The sequence below is a fragment of the Larus michahellis genome, chromosome 1 (assembly GCF_964199755.1).
Source record: "Larus michahellis chromosome 1, bLarMic1.1, whole genome shotgun sequence".
In the NCBI taxonomy this organism is placed as follows: Eukaryota; Metazoa; Chordata; class Aves; order Charadriiformes; family Laridae; genus Larus; species Larus michahellis.
Window position 1 is genome coordinate 128268935 of NC_133896.1, and position 18508 is coordinate 128287442.

The 18508-nt window shown below is 35.2% G+C and overlaps 1 protein-coding gene across 11 annotated transcripts in view; it reads left to right on the top strand.

Moving 5' to 3' along the window:
* CASK (calcium/calmodulin dependent serine protein kinase) overlaps positions 1-18508 on the top strand; it is a 223053-nt gene that overhangs the window by 83929 nt on the left and 120616 nt on the right. For all 11 annotated transcript variants that reach the window (XM_074603666.1, XM_074603622.1, XM_074603576.1 and 8 more), the window contains exons 3-5: positions 4983-5088; positions 13596-13673; positions 14955-15027. In XM_074603666.1, the coding sequence (XP_074459767.1) occupies positions 4983-5088; positions 13596-13673; positions 14955-15027 (257 nt within the window). The remainder of the gene's footprint in view (positions 1-4982; positions 5089-13595; positions 13674-14954; positions 15028-18508) is intronic.

Consider the following 18508-nt stretch of genomic DNA (forward strand, 5'->3'; position numbering starts at 1 on the left):
CTAGAGTGAAGTTAAGCCTGGGAAAGGGAGGAGGAAATTTGTTGGTTTAATGTTTATCTTTTTGATTCCCTCTACCCAAATCAATAAGTAAGTATTTATTTTAATTGGCAATAAATTAACTTTGTTAATTAAGGCTATTTTGCCCACAATAGTAACCGGTAAGAAGTCTCCCTGTCTTTATCTCAACCCATGAGCTTTTTTTGTTCCTCTTCTTTATATTTCCTACCCCCTGCTCTGCTGAGAGTAGGGAGTGAGGAAGGGCTTGGGTGGGAGTTTAGCAGCTAGCCAAGGCTAATCCACAAGATGAAAAACAATGTGGAGTGAAACAGTTGGTGCTGAGGTCTCAGTGTCTGCCTTACACATGCATGCTTTAGGGGGTTACTTTGAACTAGAACTAGTCTGCCCTTGTGGCCTGTTCAAGACTGGAGTGTATCGGGCACATTTCTGAAGCACATCAATTAGTTTAGTTGTATCTGGAAGAATTCCAGTTGGAGTGGTCAGCAACTTCTCCATGATGCATACCAAATGATGCTAGAATTACATAACCAAATGAAAAAAGTGTATTGATTTCCTTTTAAAACTTAGTACTATGACATCTATTTAAATTGTATATAATCATATTCTCACTGTACAAAATATATAGAAGCCTTTTAAGCAAGAAGTTTACTACTGATTTAGACGCTTCCTTTCAAAATACTGTCATACCCAAGCTGTGGCTGGAGAACTAATCCTTTAAAGGACTGAGCCTGAAAAATCAGAATGCTGTTTAAAAATGTTGTATGTCTTCCATCTTGCTAAGAAACTTGATGCCGTCCTTCCCCCCAAAAGATGTGGCTGCTACAGTCTGTGCATGTCACTTTTAAGACATTAAAATGCTGCTGTAATCCAGGCTGCTAGAGAGCATCTAATTCTTCCATGCTGTAGGATACCATGACCTTACTTTCAAAATACGTTCAGTATGTTTGAGATGTTTTAAAACCTTGTGTATCAGATTTTGAAAAGAAATTAGGTGTTGGCAGAATTGTCAGAGATGCATAGGCTATTAGGTAGTTAACTCCCATGGAAATTTTAAGTGATGCTCGTGTTTTATATTTTCTATCAACGAATGACATATCTTTCTTTACAATTATTTAGAACAGTTATCTTTTTAGTGCTTCCAGCAATTAATTTTCAGGGTCACTATCAAACACAAGGCTGCATTTTCTCTGTGTGGTGGTTATCACTGGGAATTCCCTTTTCCATCTTAGAAGTCTGAACTTTCATGCCATTTTAACAACTTCAGTGATTCTCTCTAATTAGCCATGTATATAATGGAAACTAGAACTCGCCTCCAGTTGCTAAAAACAACCCTCAGGATTCATAAACAGACTGAAATTCTGGAACATTTATTGGTAGCGGTAGTGCAAAATGACAGCTTTTAAATGCTTTTCAAATTATGATGTATCAGACTGTGTGCTAAGCAAGTTAAATGAAACACCACATCTTTCTGCTATTTCTGGTTGTATACCAATACCTTTCATGCAGTTGGCAGAGAAACTTTTTAAGTTTGTGCTTTTAAACCTTGCTGTTCTATTTATTTTCACTGTTGTCATTAATGTTTAATTTTGAAAGAAGTGCTGACAGAGAAGTCTTAAAGAATGGAGTGGAAAGTGATTTCTTCAGCCATATCAAGAAGAGAAAAATTAATTGCTGAAGTGTCCAAAAAGGATTCAAATGTAAAGTAAAATAGTCCAGCAATTAAAAGATGACAGTTTGTGTTAGATTCTAAGACCTTGTCTTGCCTTAGGGTCTGTTCTTTTAGCTAAATTTTGTTTACTAGTGAAGGAGACTGTTCTAAATATGAGATACGTAACCATTAGTAAATGGTGCATGTCACCTCTTGCTGCTTAAAGCTGATTTACTCCACTGGCAGATTCTGGAGCTGTCCTAAAGCTCTTTTAGATGTTTGGAATATGAAAGGCTTATTTCAGTATGGGATATGTGTGACCTTCATTACTAAACGATATGGCTAAAATACTTAGCAGAGGTTTAGAAAACTTAATAGGAGGTAGCAAATAGTTCACATGATGTTATGTTCAGTATGATAAATTACAGATAATATGATGGCTTACAAGACAATAATGGGATTTTTCTTAGGAAATCTTCAGTCACCTGCTTGCCACCAAACACCTTCTTAGTTTTATGTTGTATTCAGAACTGAAACAGTATTTTAGGCACTTGGGATTTTAATTACATCTTGAGGAACACGTGGAGATGAAATTTAATTCAGTCTGGCAAAAACATTTGATAAAGGACTGAGTAGATGATGATATCTTTTTTTTAAGTGAAAACAATGAAATATATGTGCCATCTCTGCCTTTTCTCCTCCCTCTCCTCTCCTTTCCTTTTTACTGGTCTTAAACATGACATATTTTGACATTTGGGTCACAGTCCAAATGGACTTCAGAATCCGTCATCTCTTTCCTGCCTTGTGGCTTTGTTGAATCAAGGTGGTATGTGCTCCTCTCTCTCTTTGTACCTAGTTTTCTTCTTCCTTAATAGGTCTACTCTTAAACAAGTCCCTGCTATTTTTCAAGTAGGACTTTTTTCTGCTTTTACCCCCAAGACCCGTAAGTCATACAAAACCTTGTTCTGTGACTTCCGTTCATTTGTTTTCCTGTTTGGAGATTTTATTTTCCACTTTCTGTTTCTCCTTCCTCTGCTGCTGATGCTCAGGCTGTAAGCAATTTTTTCACTCATGCAGTATTGCACAAAGAAATGAGGTAAATGACAGCATATAGTCTGTTCCTCACAGTTCTACTTCCCTTCAAAATATAGGCAAAGCCCACAAGAAATTAATACAGTGGCCAAACTAAACTATTTTGAACACAACTTTTACCCATAAATAAAGCAGTCTTTTCTGTAGTTTGCTATTGGATTTTCATTCTGCGTTCCATCTAAAATAGGTATCAGATGCTATGGTGAAGTGTGGTAGCATTAAAGTCTTTAATTTGTAAGAGACAAAATAAAAGTGCCGTTTTCTGGAGATCATAGTCATTCATAGCATCACATCGTTTTCTGTTCTCGTATGCTATCCGTCGGTAGGCTTACCTTTGATCCTGTTTAGGAAAGACTGGATGTGTACTTCAGTGAAAGAGAAGGAGAACCTCACTGCCTAGAAAAGAGGTGGCAATCATTTAGTGGTGCATCAATGCCTAAGTGCGATGGAAGGGAACATTACAATATAGGTTTAGAAGTTCCTCTATATGAAGGTAGTGTAAAAACTGATATGTGAGTATTTTCAATAGTGAAAGATATACTGCAGTTTTCTTACCTGTTAGAAACTCTGTATAAAGGACAAATTTTACATTAATTTCTTTATCTAAATTTCTTCTGCATCAGTGAGAGAGAGTTGTTTGCTTCTTTTTGCTGCTCTGTTTGCACTTCCTAAGATGACGTTATGTAATGGTTTCTAAGGGGTCGCTTTGCTCATTTTGCTTTTAGATTATATTTGCAAGGATGTGGGGGAGGATGTACGTAATGCAAGTGTAATATGAAAGTTCTAGTAAGAAAATTTGCACTTTGTGAACCTGAAATTTTTTCTTGGATTAAAATTCAGTCATTTCCAAATTCTGAGCATTTCTTCTGAATTTGTAGCTGACTAAAAGATCGAAAGTTTAGTGTAAATCTGAGTAACCTATTAAACGCTTCACATAGAAGAATGCTCATCTTGCTGCTGGTATTTTTGAATGTTAGAAATGTCATAGGACACATATGAAAACAGTGCACTTTAAGTTTCTTTCTAGTGTAGCAAAACACTATGGTAAGTATTTTCAAAACAAGAAATTGTATTTATATTTTCCCATAAATACATATGTAGGTCATTTTTGAACAATGAACAACTGTATGGAAAGAGAATAGAAAAGTAAAATGTCTGCTTCAGAATGCAGACTAATATTTCCCTTCATTCTCAAATTATCATTCAGGATTTTGCTATTTTTCTAGAATACTACTGGTAAATTAAAAGGGAAAAAAAGAAGTTTAAGGATGACTAAATAACAAAAAATACCAAATAGTTTCAACAAAGAAGAAAGAAAATTAATTCAGTGCGGTTTGGTTTTTTTGCATTTCTATACTAGCAGAAGGATTGATTTGTGATCAGAAAAAGAGTTGTTTAATTAAAACTAAAATCTCTTAAGCTTTGAGTCACAGTGGTTTCTGCTCTTTCTTTATTCACAACTGTTTCTACTTCTCTCCCTCTTCTCTAGAACAGAGATGCAAGCTAATATGCACTGGTTAAAATTTATGCCGGTGTAATTTCGTATGTTGTGATGTTGTTTTTATTTCAAAAATCACTATTAAAGAAGTAAACGTCAAGAAATTTAAACATAAGAAAAAAAATCTTCTTTACTTACAAGGGTGGTCAGATACCAGTATAGGTTTCCTAGACAGGTTGTAGAGTCTCCATTCTTTGAGATGTTCAAAACCCAACTGGATGTGGTCCTGGGCAACCTGCTCTAATTGACCTTGCTTTGAGCTGAGGGATCAGACTAGAGACCTCCAGGTTTTATAGTTCGGTAGTGTGATGAAAGAGCCTGTCTTCTGTATTTGGAGATAATTTTGCAGTGATGTTGGATATGTAGGATGAAGATCTTGGTGTAGCCTGCAAATGTGCATTAAAGGATCTTATTACCTTACAGTTCTTCAGATTATGACCAAAGAAATCTTTTATTAATAGGTCGAAACAAAAAAACCTATTAAGTTTCATGTGTTTATATTTTGAGATCTATGTCAGGTTTTTTAACTTAATTTCACACAAGTTCTGAAGGAAAATCATTATCATCTCAGCTGTGTTCTTAATAAAGATTAAAGAATTTATTAGAAATTTAGATGTGTGTGTGTTTCCAAACTTTGTGTTTCTAATTGTTTTAAATTTTTTTATTTTTTTTTTTATTCAACAGCTTGATTATATAGTTAATACACTACCTCATTGTCTTCCACAGATCTGAAGAGGGAAGCCAGTATTTGTCACATGCTGAAGCATCCTCACATTGTTGAACTCTTGGAGACATACAGCTCAGATGGAATGCTTTATATGGTCTTTGAGTTGTAAGTTTCTCTCTTTGATTTTTACCTTCCTTGTTGCCATTTGTGAAATAAGATCCTAAAAGTATGTCTGCTTCCACCTGCTTCTTTTGTAGCTCAGAATTCTTGAGTGCTATGAAAATATTTATTTCTGGCAAGTACAAGTTGTCCCAAATAAAAAAAGTTGTCACACTGGCTAAGTGGCTAACATCAGGCTGACTCTTTATAGCATGCTTTCTAAGGGCAGACATGCTCTTCATTGGTGGCTACTGTGTCCCTAATAGTGTACATGAAAACAAGTTAAAAATCAGCTGATAGTCATTGTCTTTGGGTAACTGATGGTATTCTATTCCACTTGTGAAGTTTTTTTTGGTTTTGGGTTTTTTTTTCTGTTTTTTTTTCTTTTTTTCCCCGACTATTGTTTCTTTAGCACTGCTTTTCCTTTATTAGATAAGAAATTAAAGCTTACTGGAGTATTTAAGTATTCTTGTAAATTGATATACCCGTTCACATCATATGAAAAGAAGTATTTGTCTAGAAGATACGTTTTGGAAGCTTGAATGCAAGCTTTTAGTTACCATTGGTATATAGAAGTGTGAGCAAAGCATTACTTTTCAGCAGCGTACAGTTATTTTTAATTCATAACGAGAAACAAAAGGGAGGGCAGCCCCTAAATGGCTGTATTCCTTCTTTGAGGGAAAATTATTAGCCCTTCTTGAGTTAGGTTTTAGCTAACGGTGAAGGACAATGCAGAATGCTAATTTGTGGATCTTCTGTATTTGATCTTCCTTGTCTTCTCTGTAACTATCTTGTCTTCTTTTTATGTTCCCCATATATGCATTCCTAGTGTGTCGGGTTATATGTGTTCATACCTCTAATTTCTCTGATCTTCCTCCATTATTTTTTCTGATGCATTTGGCCTGCTTACATTGGAGCAAGCCACATCGTGCCAGTGTGTTAGGTCAAATTGGCATGTCCACTAGAGCCAAATATTTGACTTGAGATATGCACTTAAAAAATAATTCTCAGATGTTAGTTTTACCATTGAGGTAGAGAAAAAGTAAAAGAAAGTAGTAAATCTGAAAATTTTTGCTTGGAATTCTTCTGCCTTTTTTTTTTCTTTTAGGTGAGTTTATAAACTTATGATTGTGTGAAATGGTTGTTTTATGCTTTCTGTAAGTTTTGATTCTGACTTTGTTTTTTATTCTGTAAATCCCAAAGCATGGACCAAGGGACTTTAATTATACTGTTATGAAATAATTATGTATACCTTGGGGAGACATACTGTGATAATTAACAAGATTTTGAAATGGAAAAAAGGTTTTGCTTCTATTTTTACCATGCCAATAGCTCAGAAATATGAGACAAAACCAGTAATTATTTTTTAATGACAAGCCTATTATCATTTATGTTTGTATACATAAAAAGTAATTAGGATTACTACACAAATACTGTACCTGACTTCAGGCCACATGAAAGAAGGAAATATGAGGCTAAATTATTTGAAGGATAATAATGCTTCGCCATCTCGTATGTCCTTGTCTCCCTTATACACTACAAGACATCACTCCTTTGTAACAAACAGAGATAGAAAATGAGACAGTAGGAACACCTGTGCTCAACACGTAGCAGGGAATGGGAGAGTTGTGGGCGCAATGTGTTACGCTGGAGGGGATGCTTTGGTAAAGTGACTCAATGGAAGAGTGATGTTTGCTGTGGAGTAAGACTGCATTGTCTGGGTGGCATACGTGTCTGCGTGACTGTATGATTCATGTGACCATAATAAGAAACTTATAGTTAGTAGAAAAGCGTCTGTGTATTTGTAGGTAGCTTATTTTCCCTTGTACTGCTGTCTGTTAAATACGCCATTGTTATAACAAACTTAACTGCTTTGCAACTAAGTTCTGTCTACAGTGATAAAATATATTTTATTAGGGCCTAGTTACTCTGAAATGACAGAAAAAGGGAAGACAACACAGATCTGCAGAGGAGATACAAGCCCAGCTGGTGATGGGCTCTCTGTGAACTGGCAGATGCTTTGCATGAAAATTAATTCAGGTCCAGCACATGAAATGCATGCAATAACCAAACCTAAAACTTTGTGTCGTCAATTATACATAAATAATAGGTGTAGTCCCACTACTGTTTCATAAGCTTTTTAGCTACATGGAGCAGCTGCTAAAACAACCTTAAATATCTTGCCAAATCTATTGTTACAAAGAAGTACAAGTTAAATAAGCAAATCCGGCATATATCTGATAACAAGAGATGGTTCCACTCAGGAAAAAATCTGTGCCCAGTTTTGAAAACTGTTGTTACAATAAACACTAAAAAAATCAAGTCACAATTCATAGAACCACTGATGAACATGAACAGTAGCAATGAAGTTTAACACCAAAAAATTAGCTCTGTTTTTAACCACTATTTATACACAAATTCAAGCATTCTTTAGAATGGGGTCATAATGTCACGTTACCAGTAGGTAGCCGTTAGGTACTGGTGTAATAAACTGCACAGAAGCAGCTGACTGTAATAGATGAAGGGCATATGTAGAGTAAGAAGTAGAGCCGGTCCCAGAAAGTCTTATTCTTAAAGTAAAATTATTATTTTAAAAGTATGTGCCTGTGCCAGGTAATTTCACACACACACACTGCAGCTGCTCCCCAGAAGGGTAATGGACTCTTTCCACTGATGGAAAAGATCCCTGAGAGGCTCTAGAGAGACCTTGCATCTGAGATAGGGCCAGCTCTACAGGCTTTACCGTACAGTCGCAATTTTCTTTCCCATTCTGTGGTGTTATTTGCTGACAGCTGTATATCAAGTGATCCATCATTAGTCTTGAGTTAACTGTGACCTTTTACCTAATACAAGCATGTAGTCAATAGAAGTACATCAAACAGACATATTTTACAGTGTCAAAACAGGTGAAAGCGATCTTTCTTTTTTTTTTTTGAGTCTGTGCCTTGCAAAGGACAAAATAATATGTAAAATTCTCCTGCTATTTAAAAATTCCATTTATGAAATTGGGTGCAATCGGCTTTCTTTTGTATTTGTTCAACAATATGCTATTCTAGACAGTGCTGTCCCTGTCACGTGATGTTTGCGTGGTAGTTCGCGGATGGGGAGGGGGGAGGAACACTGGTTTTATATAGAATCCTGTTTTCTGTTTGGTATGTAACTGTCACACTCGCTTTTATAGTCTATTGCTTGTTACATATTTTTTTCCTAATGGCTATTGGACTTTTATCAATAAGAATACTTTGAGAAGGGACAGCTACTTGCAGTATTTCTAAAACAAAGCAAATATTCCATTTGAAGTGTCTGAGAGCCACATTTTAGACTTGGAGTACATTATATGGAGTTTATCCTCAGTATAATCAAAGTATGTGGACTGAGTACTTACCTTTCATGCTGAAGAGCTCAAATACATGAGTAGTGAGTGAACTGCAGATAGCTTAATATCTGGTCATTTGCAGAATATTGTCTCATTACTATACATAGGTGGTTTTGCTTTTCTTAGTGTGTTCTAAGAGATATTTATCTCTTGGGACAATAGAAGAACTGATCTTATTTAGATTCATCAGTTGGACTGTGTATATATATATAGTTACATACATATAACTTTGCTGTTTAACCTAGCTACCATGAAAATAGTCTTTAAAGTCTCAAGTTCATAAAAGTGGTACTTCAAAAGGGTTGCAGTTACTTAGGTTTATGTTAAGCGTAAGCTGATGAGCATTTAAAATGACGGTACATTCAATCATGCGGCTTCGTTTGAAGTGTTAAGAAAAAAAGAAGAGAAAAAATGAATGCTATTTATTTATTCTGCTTTGTTACAATACTGTGAAGTAGCACAGTTCTTAGTTTATGGAGTGAAGCCTTTTTTTCATTATTTTACTCAATCATGTTAGGATTCCAGTTATGGTTTTATTTTCAAATGCAGTCTCACCTGTAGTCCTTTATCTTTTATATGGCTTTACTGTACTTCTCTTCTTTCATACTTGCGTAATACATTATCTAGGATAAAAAATAGGTCTAAAAGTAAAATCAAAAGAAACTAAAATCTGTAATTTTCACACCGAAACAAGTTGCTGTGATTACTGAAAGCAAATAGTTTGAGATGCTTCGAGATTTAAAGTTTGGGCCAGATTTTCAAAATATCCAATGAAAGGAAAAACTTTCAAATTCATTTTGAAAAGCTTACAGTACACTTAGAGAAGTCATTAAATTAGAGATTCTGTCTGTCCTAGCTTCAGACATTTAAAAATTACACTCTAAATCTGAGGCATCTCTGTACGTGGTTTTTTTTCCTGTGGACTGAAAGGGAGCCTAAAGTGACTAGCTCTAATTTTAAATGCCTTAGAAATCAGGATTTTTATCTTTCATAATAAGTAGCAAAATTTGTCAGGGCAACTGAGAATTCAGAGCACTGAGACATTGATGCATTGAAATTTCAGCATTTATTATAACTAAATACCATAGGCTGCTAAGTTGCATTATTTCAGCAAAGCTTCAGAAGACCCGCTTTTAAGCAAAATTAACTGGTAGAAGTCAATATAAAATGTTGGTGCATATACTTTTTTTTCAAAAGTTTGTATAAAGATGAAGTAATTCAGACAGTATTGCTATAAAGTGAGTATTTTTGTATGGCCCCACAATACTGGCTGACATATGGAGGTTTTAACATTAAATTGGAGTATGGATTAAACATTTCATGTTAGGTATGGTACTACCTGCGTATTACCACCAAAACTAGTGTTTTTTTAGGAAGCATATGTGCTATTTAATAATCAGGTTGGACCATTGCTGGGAAAACACTCATAGAAAATTGTTTCCAAGCACACCTGTTTAGAATTACTTACTCCCCCTAAGATCATCTTCTACGCAGTGATTTAGGAATTATTACTCAATGAAGTTTGTCCGTTGTTTGTGACTAAATGGAATGAGTTAGTTTATGAAAAGCTCTGAAATCCATCTCTTGGCTGCCAGCAAAGTTGTAAAAATGTCTCAATCTAAAGTACTGAAACGCCTCTATACAGATGCTCATTTAATTATCTGGAATGAGCTAAACCCTGGATGCATGGGCAACGTATAGGAAATAAGAGTTTCTGTACTTTTTGTCCTAATTTTCAGAGCTTACTACATAAGACTTCAAGAAAAGTTAAATACTGCATTTTTCAAGTTAATTTATGGCAGTTTATTTGTAGTAATTGAAGATGAAGTAATCAAAGTATATAAAAACTGTCCAACTGAAGGAAAAAATGCCATTGTGAGCAGGCCTTTAACACAGGGTATAAAACTCAGTAAACTTGGTTATGAGCAACGTGCCAAATCTTTTTTTTTTTCTTCTTCTTTTTAAGTAACAATTCAATTCCCTAAAGCAGTGCTTCTCAAACTTTCTGATTCTTCGTCAATAAATGAAGTTGAAGGCCACACCTTACTAGGTCATCTGCGAATTCAAAGCTATTGTACCCCAGTATTAAAATGTAGATCTCTTCTGGAGTACACTGTCTATTCTTCAGAATGACTATAAGCCTGAGAACAGATTTCTACATTGAGTATGACTCAGGAGTAAACTTTCCGGGCAGTTTGCAACTTACCATAGCTTTGTGCAGAATAGCAGAAAGGTTTTCTAAGGTGCAGGGTAGCACTGATCAGAGCTACGGAAACATTTATCTGAAGTGCTGAGGTCCAGGCATAGTTCTGCGAAATTATGGAAAAATCAATAGTAGAATATGGGAAATTGGGGGACGTAGTTAGTACTGACACCTAAAACAATTCAGATGCGGTGGTGTTTGTTAATTCCCTTTTCAGAGTTGCTTTAGCTGGCACTTTCCGTGTAAATACCATAAACTGGCCCAGTCGGCTTATGTAGGTTCCGTGAGTGCCCTCTACTGGTATCAGATGATTCTTAGATTATGAGCGTGCTGTAATTTTACCAACTTTTTTTGCGTCTTCCACTTAGGTCTTCAGCATGTATATATCCCTGAGTGTTTATTTTACTGGGTTTTAACTTATCTTATTTTTTTTTATTTTTATGGTTTTCACATGCCTAATGCTGATAGTCCTTAAAAAACCTTGAGACTTCCTGAACTTTTATTTCATCTGTATCTCAAAACTTTAATGCTCTGGCATCACGTGAGCCTTTCAGTTTCTGCAAAGTCATCTTTGAAGTGGTTGTGATATTGCTGAGTTTTTAGTCTATTAGTGCACTGAAATTTCTGGGGTTTCTTACAGCTGAGGCTGACTCTTGCTTTTGCAGCCTCAGCTAGGTAAAAGTCTCATAAGATTTTCAGATAAAATTCAGCATCATTGGGGTGATACAAGCCCTATTTATACACAAAGAAAAGTCTACTCTTAAAATAAATTTTTTGCCTTGAAAAAGTAGTCAATTGAAGTCAGAGAATAAAATACACCTGTCATATATTTGTGCTTTTGAGATCAACGGGGTTCATCTTAGTAGAATAAAACTTTCAAACGTTACTGCTCACAGTCTGTAGCCATTTTTAATATCAACATAATTTAAGCTAATTAAAAAATATTTGCAAAAAAAATTCACACTGCCACTTACTGTTACAAAATCTAAATTAAAAATGCTGGTATGTATAAGTGGGAGGTAGAAATACATGTTAAAGACCATTCTTATTATAAACACATTGTTTAGTAGAAAAGCTAGTGTAAAGGAATGACACTCTTGGCTCAGTGTCTCAGCAGCTATTGATACTGCTAAAAATTGTGAATACCTCTGGATGTGCATTCATCTATTTGATAACAAGTCAGAGTGAAATTAGCCTTCTGGACAGTTCTGCTGCTTCATGAGAATAACACCTCCTAATTTTTGGTAGTTAATCGTACATTTTGTATGTTCTACAGTGCTTGGTGTCGCTCAGGTTTCAATTTTGTTTCCCATCTAGCTGAAATAAATTGTTGGGAGGAAACATTTAAAGAGAGATTGACATGAGGGGGTTCTTCTGGTGAGCTAGCTAAATCCAGATTTAGGCTGTTCTCATTGAACCTGACCCCATTGCTGCTACTATGTGTAGTGCAGCACAGTATATTCTGTGAGTGTTATTTAGCTATGTATACAGGCTAGCTATGTGAAATTGAGCAAGACAGAAAAACTACTGGGAAAAAACGTACAGAGGAATATATTGATGCAGTGATGAGCAGTCATGGTTTGGCAGTATGGGTTTCCGATTTGTAGGGCTTGTTAAATCTGAAGATTGTACCAGATGCTGAAATAAGTGGCCGGGATTTTTTTTTCCACCTACTTAAAAAAATGTGCATTTCTTTTGGTCACCAGTCTCTCTTATAGTTGTCAGTGCTCTGTCCACACGATAGTGTATTTTGCATGGGGATACCTTTAGGGTTTATTTGGGAATTAAAGCTTCTGCTCAGTGCTTGTGACTCCCAAAGCAGAAGTTTTGTCATTGCAGGTGTGTAACAAAGTGAAGGTGGATATTCTGGATAGCTTACCAAAATGGTAACCTGATAGTGTTGACTTTCCAGATACCTTACAAATCCTGCTTCTTTTTTTTTTTCACCCTTGAGTCTTTGGTGGAGAGGAAAAAGAAAAGGTGTGAAGGCTGAAAATTACATGTTACAATCAATATTTTTGCAAGTGCCTTGTTAAGCATGAATTATAATATGTCATTTTTATTGTTCCTGTTAAGTCTTCTACTCTCTTCTTGCCCCACCAAGCAATGAATATTTTTTAGATATAAATCTGCCTGAAGTTACTTAGAGGAGAAAGAAAAGGAGAGCAATTATGCCACACCAAGCTGCTTTGGTTTTAGAGAAATGGTAGTCTAATTTTAGCCTAAGGACTATAAATATATGTTCATCTAGAAGTGTTAAACTACTTATTGTGGGAAGTTAGGTTATCAGGAAGACTATAAACAATTAGGAAGAAAAGGAAGAAAGTATCGAGTATCAGCTAGTGATATAATATGTGTGCTGTCACTGTTTTCAGGTACCTTCAGTGAGGCTGTGAGGTGTAAAATATTTTCTCAGATCTTTAATTATCCTTATGAGAACACTAACTGGAAAGACTATACTACATTTCTAGAGTATTTTTTTAAAGCCTTCATTTAAAATTCAGTTTGAGTAAGATTTTTGTATAACTAACTACACTCTTTATTAAATAGAATCGCACTTGAACACACTTAACGTAATATCATGCATTAATTGTTAACTTGCAGAGCCTTCTTGTACAGGGCATTGACTTTCTGCTGTCTTGCTTACCTTGTTCAATGAGCAGTTTAAGCAATAGAAGAAATGTTTGGTTTTTGCTAATGTTTTGAGGGAACTGTTATATGACGTGAGGGGCATGAAAAGGTTAACCTGTGGCAAGCCATATTCTCTTAGATTACCTATTAAATACTGTTTCGGTTAGTAATGCATTGTACATGTATACAGAGTATTTTATGTAAGATTTATATAAGTGGAGTAAATAGATTTTTGGAGCATTTTTTATGTAATTGATTGTGGTTATCTGTCTTAAGCATTTTTTCCACTCTTTTTACCTGCAGTATGGATGGAGCAGATCTGTGTTTTGAAATTGTGAAGAGAGCAGATGCTGGATTTGTGTACAGCGAGGCTGTAGCCAGGTATGTATTACAGTTTTAATTAATCCCACAGGATAAATGGAAAAGAATGGAATATACTGTTGTACAATCTGGTAGCTAAAAGTTGGAATACTATAAATAATGCTGTTTCCACAGTCTGAATGTTTATTACAATAATTAGCATAATAAAAGTAGAATTTGGAGCATTTCGTCATTTACTAGATGTATATTTGCATGGGATTATTGAACAAAAACGTATTTCATATCCAATACTTAATTCTCTGTCTCTGCCTTTTATGGATATCTCATACAATGGTATTAGGTGACTTCCCTGACAGGTGTGAGTTTTATTGGTCTTGCTAGATGGAGTCATCTTTTTTTTTTCTTTTTTATATATCACTTTATTTATGGTCACTTCAACTTTTCACTTACAAGGTAAACTAAAATCAAAGATTCTATATAATTGCAGGACAACAAAACCCAGTGTCCTAGTGGCATGATAATTGAGCTCAAAGCCCATGAGATTCTTAGTTTGCTTTTCTCAATGCTGTAAATTTTTTAGTATCATAGAAGCCAGGTTGGAAAAGACATCATGAGGTCTTTATTTCAACCTTCTGCAGGGCGAACATTGCATTTGGATCATGTTGCTCAAGACTTTGTCCAGTGAGGTCTAGAAAACCTCCAGGATGGAGATTTCACAGGCTCCCTGGGCAACTTGATGCAGTGCATATTTATGTTGCTATGGAAAAATGTTTCCCTATAACAAGCTGGAACCTCCAGTGGACAAGGATTACCTCCCTTAGCCCACTAGTAATGCTCTGCCTGAGGCAGCACAGGGTGCTGTTGGCTTTCTTGGCTTTCTAAATGGTCAGTAATCTGTTAGGGGATCCTTTGGACACAGGAGAAAGAAGTTAGTCTTCAATCTGCATCAAGTAAGGTGAGATCTTGGTTCTATCCCTTTCTAGATAAATAAGGCACTGATACTCACTTTTTTCCTTTCTGTGTTTTGTTATTAAAAAAATAGAAGGGTCCTGACTTCTTTGTCATATGAAACAGAATTACTGAACGTTTGAAACCTTTACAAAATACAAAATGCAGATTTTTCTTTTCTAATTTTCCTGGGCTTCAATCAGAATAATCCTCAAACTTTAGAGTTTATTATTTGTTATTATAAACACAAACTCCATTCTACTGAACTCTGAATATTTAAGGTTAAGTTGATTGAGTAGTTTCATATAATTAGAGTCTTGAAACTTAGTTTGTTATACGTATACAGTAATTTTTCCTGCAGGTTTGTCATGTATGATGTCTTTGTTTTTTCAGTCATTACATGAGACAGATATTGGAAGCTCTACGTTACTGTCATGATAATAATATAATTCACAGGGATGTGAAGGTAAGGGATTTTAATTATTTTTTTTCCTTCACCACAATAATACAAACTACTGAATTTTGATTTCTGTAACTTAGAGGAAGGGGGAGCTGTAGAAAAGGAAGCTGTATTTGCTGAGTGTGTGTTTACTCTTACTGTGTCATGTAAGATTAAAGCCCATCTCTAATTCCATCAATAAAGAACATTTAGGAGGTCTTTATTCACAGATTACATACACATTTGATTGCAACTTACTTTGAAAGTCAGTTTAATTTCTAGTTTTTTGAATATTCATATGAAATCTGCTTACTTTTTTTCTTGTTAGGAAAATGTTTGTATAAATTAAACTGGAATTGGTAGATTAATAGCATAGTTTTGGCAGCATAATGACAGTCTTCATCCAAACTAAGATTTCAGGGAGGTGTGCATGGTTAAATGCTACAATATTGGTAGTATTATCTACTTTTTGCAAACAGTCTTAAACATTTATTATTACAAAAACTTATCTGATACAAACAAGCTCGGGAGGAGAAATACAGTGTTTAACAACAGTGTATGTACATACTCTTTTTGATCTTATAAATTTTGTGCTATTTCTATGGATATTTATGAAACTAGTTTATACCAAAGTACTGTAATGTAAGTAATTGGGAGTTTTAACCTAAGTGGACTTGACTCTCTTCAGATCAGTCTAAAGTAGCGTAAACCAACAGACATTGTTTCATTTTGGCAAAATCAGTGCAGAAATATAACTCTAGGGTTTGGGTGTAGAACATACTAAGCTAACTGCACTATCCCAGCTCTAGATGTCACTGTAGACATTGTTTTGAAAGGAAGTAGACTAAATGACCAATTTCCAAATTATGTGAACGGATGAAAGTGAATTACTGAAAATATGTAAGGTTGATATCCTCATACTACATTTTTTCCCTCCATAAGCTTTCTGTGAATGTTATTTTGAACTGTAAAATGTTTGATCATGTTCTGATGCACAGGAAAATTTGCACCTTATATTCCCTTGTAAGAATTAGGTGTCTTTTAGCCACTTTTGTGCTCCCTAACCTCTCGACTGATTAGGAAGAGTTAGACAGGAATACTTCAGTTTCCTGTAGTGGTGCCAGAAACCTCACATGACTTCTCTTAAGTGACAAGATCTACCAGAGCTTCTGGAGCAGTCCAGCTGCAGCCTATGATAAACTCTCGTATGCCCCAGATTCACCTCTGATGACAGAACTGAAACATGAAAACTTTCACAAGATGGCCTGTAGTTGTCTTAATTTCCTTCACTGCTCTGCGCGACCAGACATTTCTTGAGCCTCTGTATATCGTTTGACCCCCTTCAACATTTCTTAAAGGTTTTATAATCAGTGACAATTGCACCTTCACCTTCAGTTAATGTGATCCCGCATTCATTCATTCACTGCTTGGAAGTTGGATCATATGATAAGGAAAGTAGAAAGTGCTAATGCAGGAGGGTGGAAAACTCAAGACAGCTATGCATCCGAAATGTGAATCTTGAGAACTTTTTCCCTTACCACAAGATGTATTCCTGTTTTGCCAACCTAGTGATACAGGACTCAGCCGTTCCTTTTATTCTTTCAGAACCTTGCTGTGTCAGAAATAATCCAAAAGATGGCTACTGAAAATAGCAACATTGGAATGGGGTCTCTTCCAATATAGAATGTTATTACACAGTAGTTTGTATACAGAATTATTTTTATGTGAGAGAACAAAAAAAGGGAAATGGGAGTAATGTGGGTCTGAAATGACATGCTTGTCTTTTTCCGTAAAACACATGCTAGAGTTTGAGTACCATTTGTCACTGAAGTCAGCCACTTTCTTGTGAATTTTCAGTATTAGACAGTAATGAAAGTATTTTGTTAATGTAGTTATTAAAAAGTGATGAATGGGAAGAGGACCTTTAGAACAGGACAAAGAAATAGGAGGAAAATGGCTTATGTCTTTCTTATAAATCTCCACTTCACTTACATTCTGTCCTGCAAAATAGTGTTTTCTCTTACTTCACCTTCAGGAAAAAGAAAGTAACAAATTGGATTAACTCTGCATAAAGTGGTTCTTCTCTTAACATAAATACAACTGAAGATAGTTTCCTTGTATACGACAACAGATTCATTATAGGCAATAATGCGTGAGATTTTATGAAACTAAAAACAAGTAACCAAAATGCTCTATAGCTGTAATCTTTCTTCAAGAAAGAGAAAAATTACTAGTATGCCCCTGCAACTCTTAACTGCAAAGGATACCACTGATCATTGAACTTCCTTATGTTCTGTGCTATAGAATTATTTTAATAATTATGATTTTAAAAGCTGAAAGTGGTGGTTTTGTTATAAATAGGTGAACTTGAATATTTCCAGTCCCAATGGCAGTTAGTGTGGTGTGGAGTACCTAAAGCAGCATTGTGCACTTAGCACAGTCACATTTGGTCAGCATTCAGTATTTTGGTTGTTATATTCTCAGCATGTAGAAAAAGTTGCTTTATCTTGTCATGACAGTTTTATTGAGTTACCTGTTAGTAAGAGGATAGACTAACATTGATCTTGGTAGAAGACTTTTGTGCTAGTTCCTGAAAGTAGAATGTGATTCATCTCAAGAAATACACTGTTTAAGTATTGTATAAGTTATGAAGCAGGACAGTGTTCTATAAAAAGTCCATTTTCATAGTGTTTATGGCAGATGTTTTCACCTGTTTATTTTGCAATATCTTCAGAGGCATGGTTTTTTAAATCAGTAAAACACCAAGAGGTTTTACAATCTTCAGTTAGCCTGTATTGTGATTCTTATGTAGCATTTTGTATAGTTGCAGAAATCTTGTTATAATAATACCTTTTAATATAACTGATACAAGAGTAATTTAATCACATCAAGAGCTTTAGGTGCTCGGGTTTTATTCTTAGTTCACTCCAAATACTCCAACTTTGTTCTATGATTTCCATATAGTTTGAGTGCTTGTATATGTTTCTGCGATCAGTAAGATGATTGGTGTGCAACTGAAGTCAGGGCAAGCTTGTTGGCTAAATGTAGATATCCAAAATTTTTATTATAGGTTTATCTCAGTAGGTATGAATTCTTGTTCCCAGCACATAATCATCCAAATAGGTAAAACTGCTGAAGCAAAAATACACAGAACCTGCCTTCTCTGCTGTTATGATTCAGTCCAATATTTCTGTGACTGGAGGTAAAAACACTTTCCAGAGAGTAGAACTAAGCGTTATGCACTGTGTTGTGTGTCATATACAAATGTTAGTTGGTCCAGATGACTTGAGACTTGATCTGTGAATAGATTTGCGTGCTGATTTACGTGCTATATAGAACTTGATTAAACATATGAATTCTGATAGCACACTCAGTTACCACTTCTGTTGTTCATTGTCTGAACTACTTGTAGTTAGACACTTCAGACTTTGCCAGTAGAGTTCAAGACTCTTATACTTGTACTTTTAGGTATATCTAGAAAATGAGTAAGACTTGTACGTATGAGTTT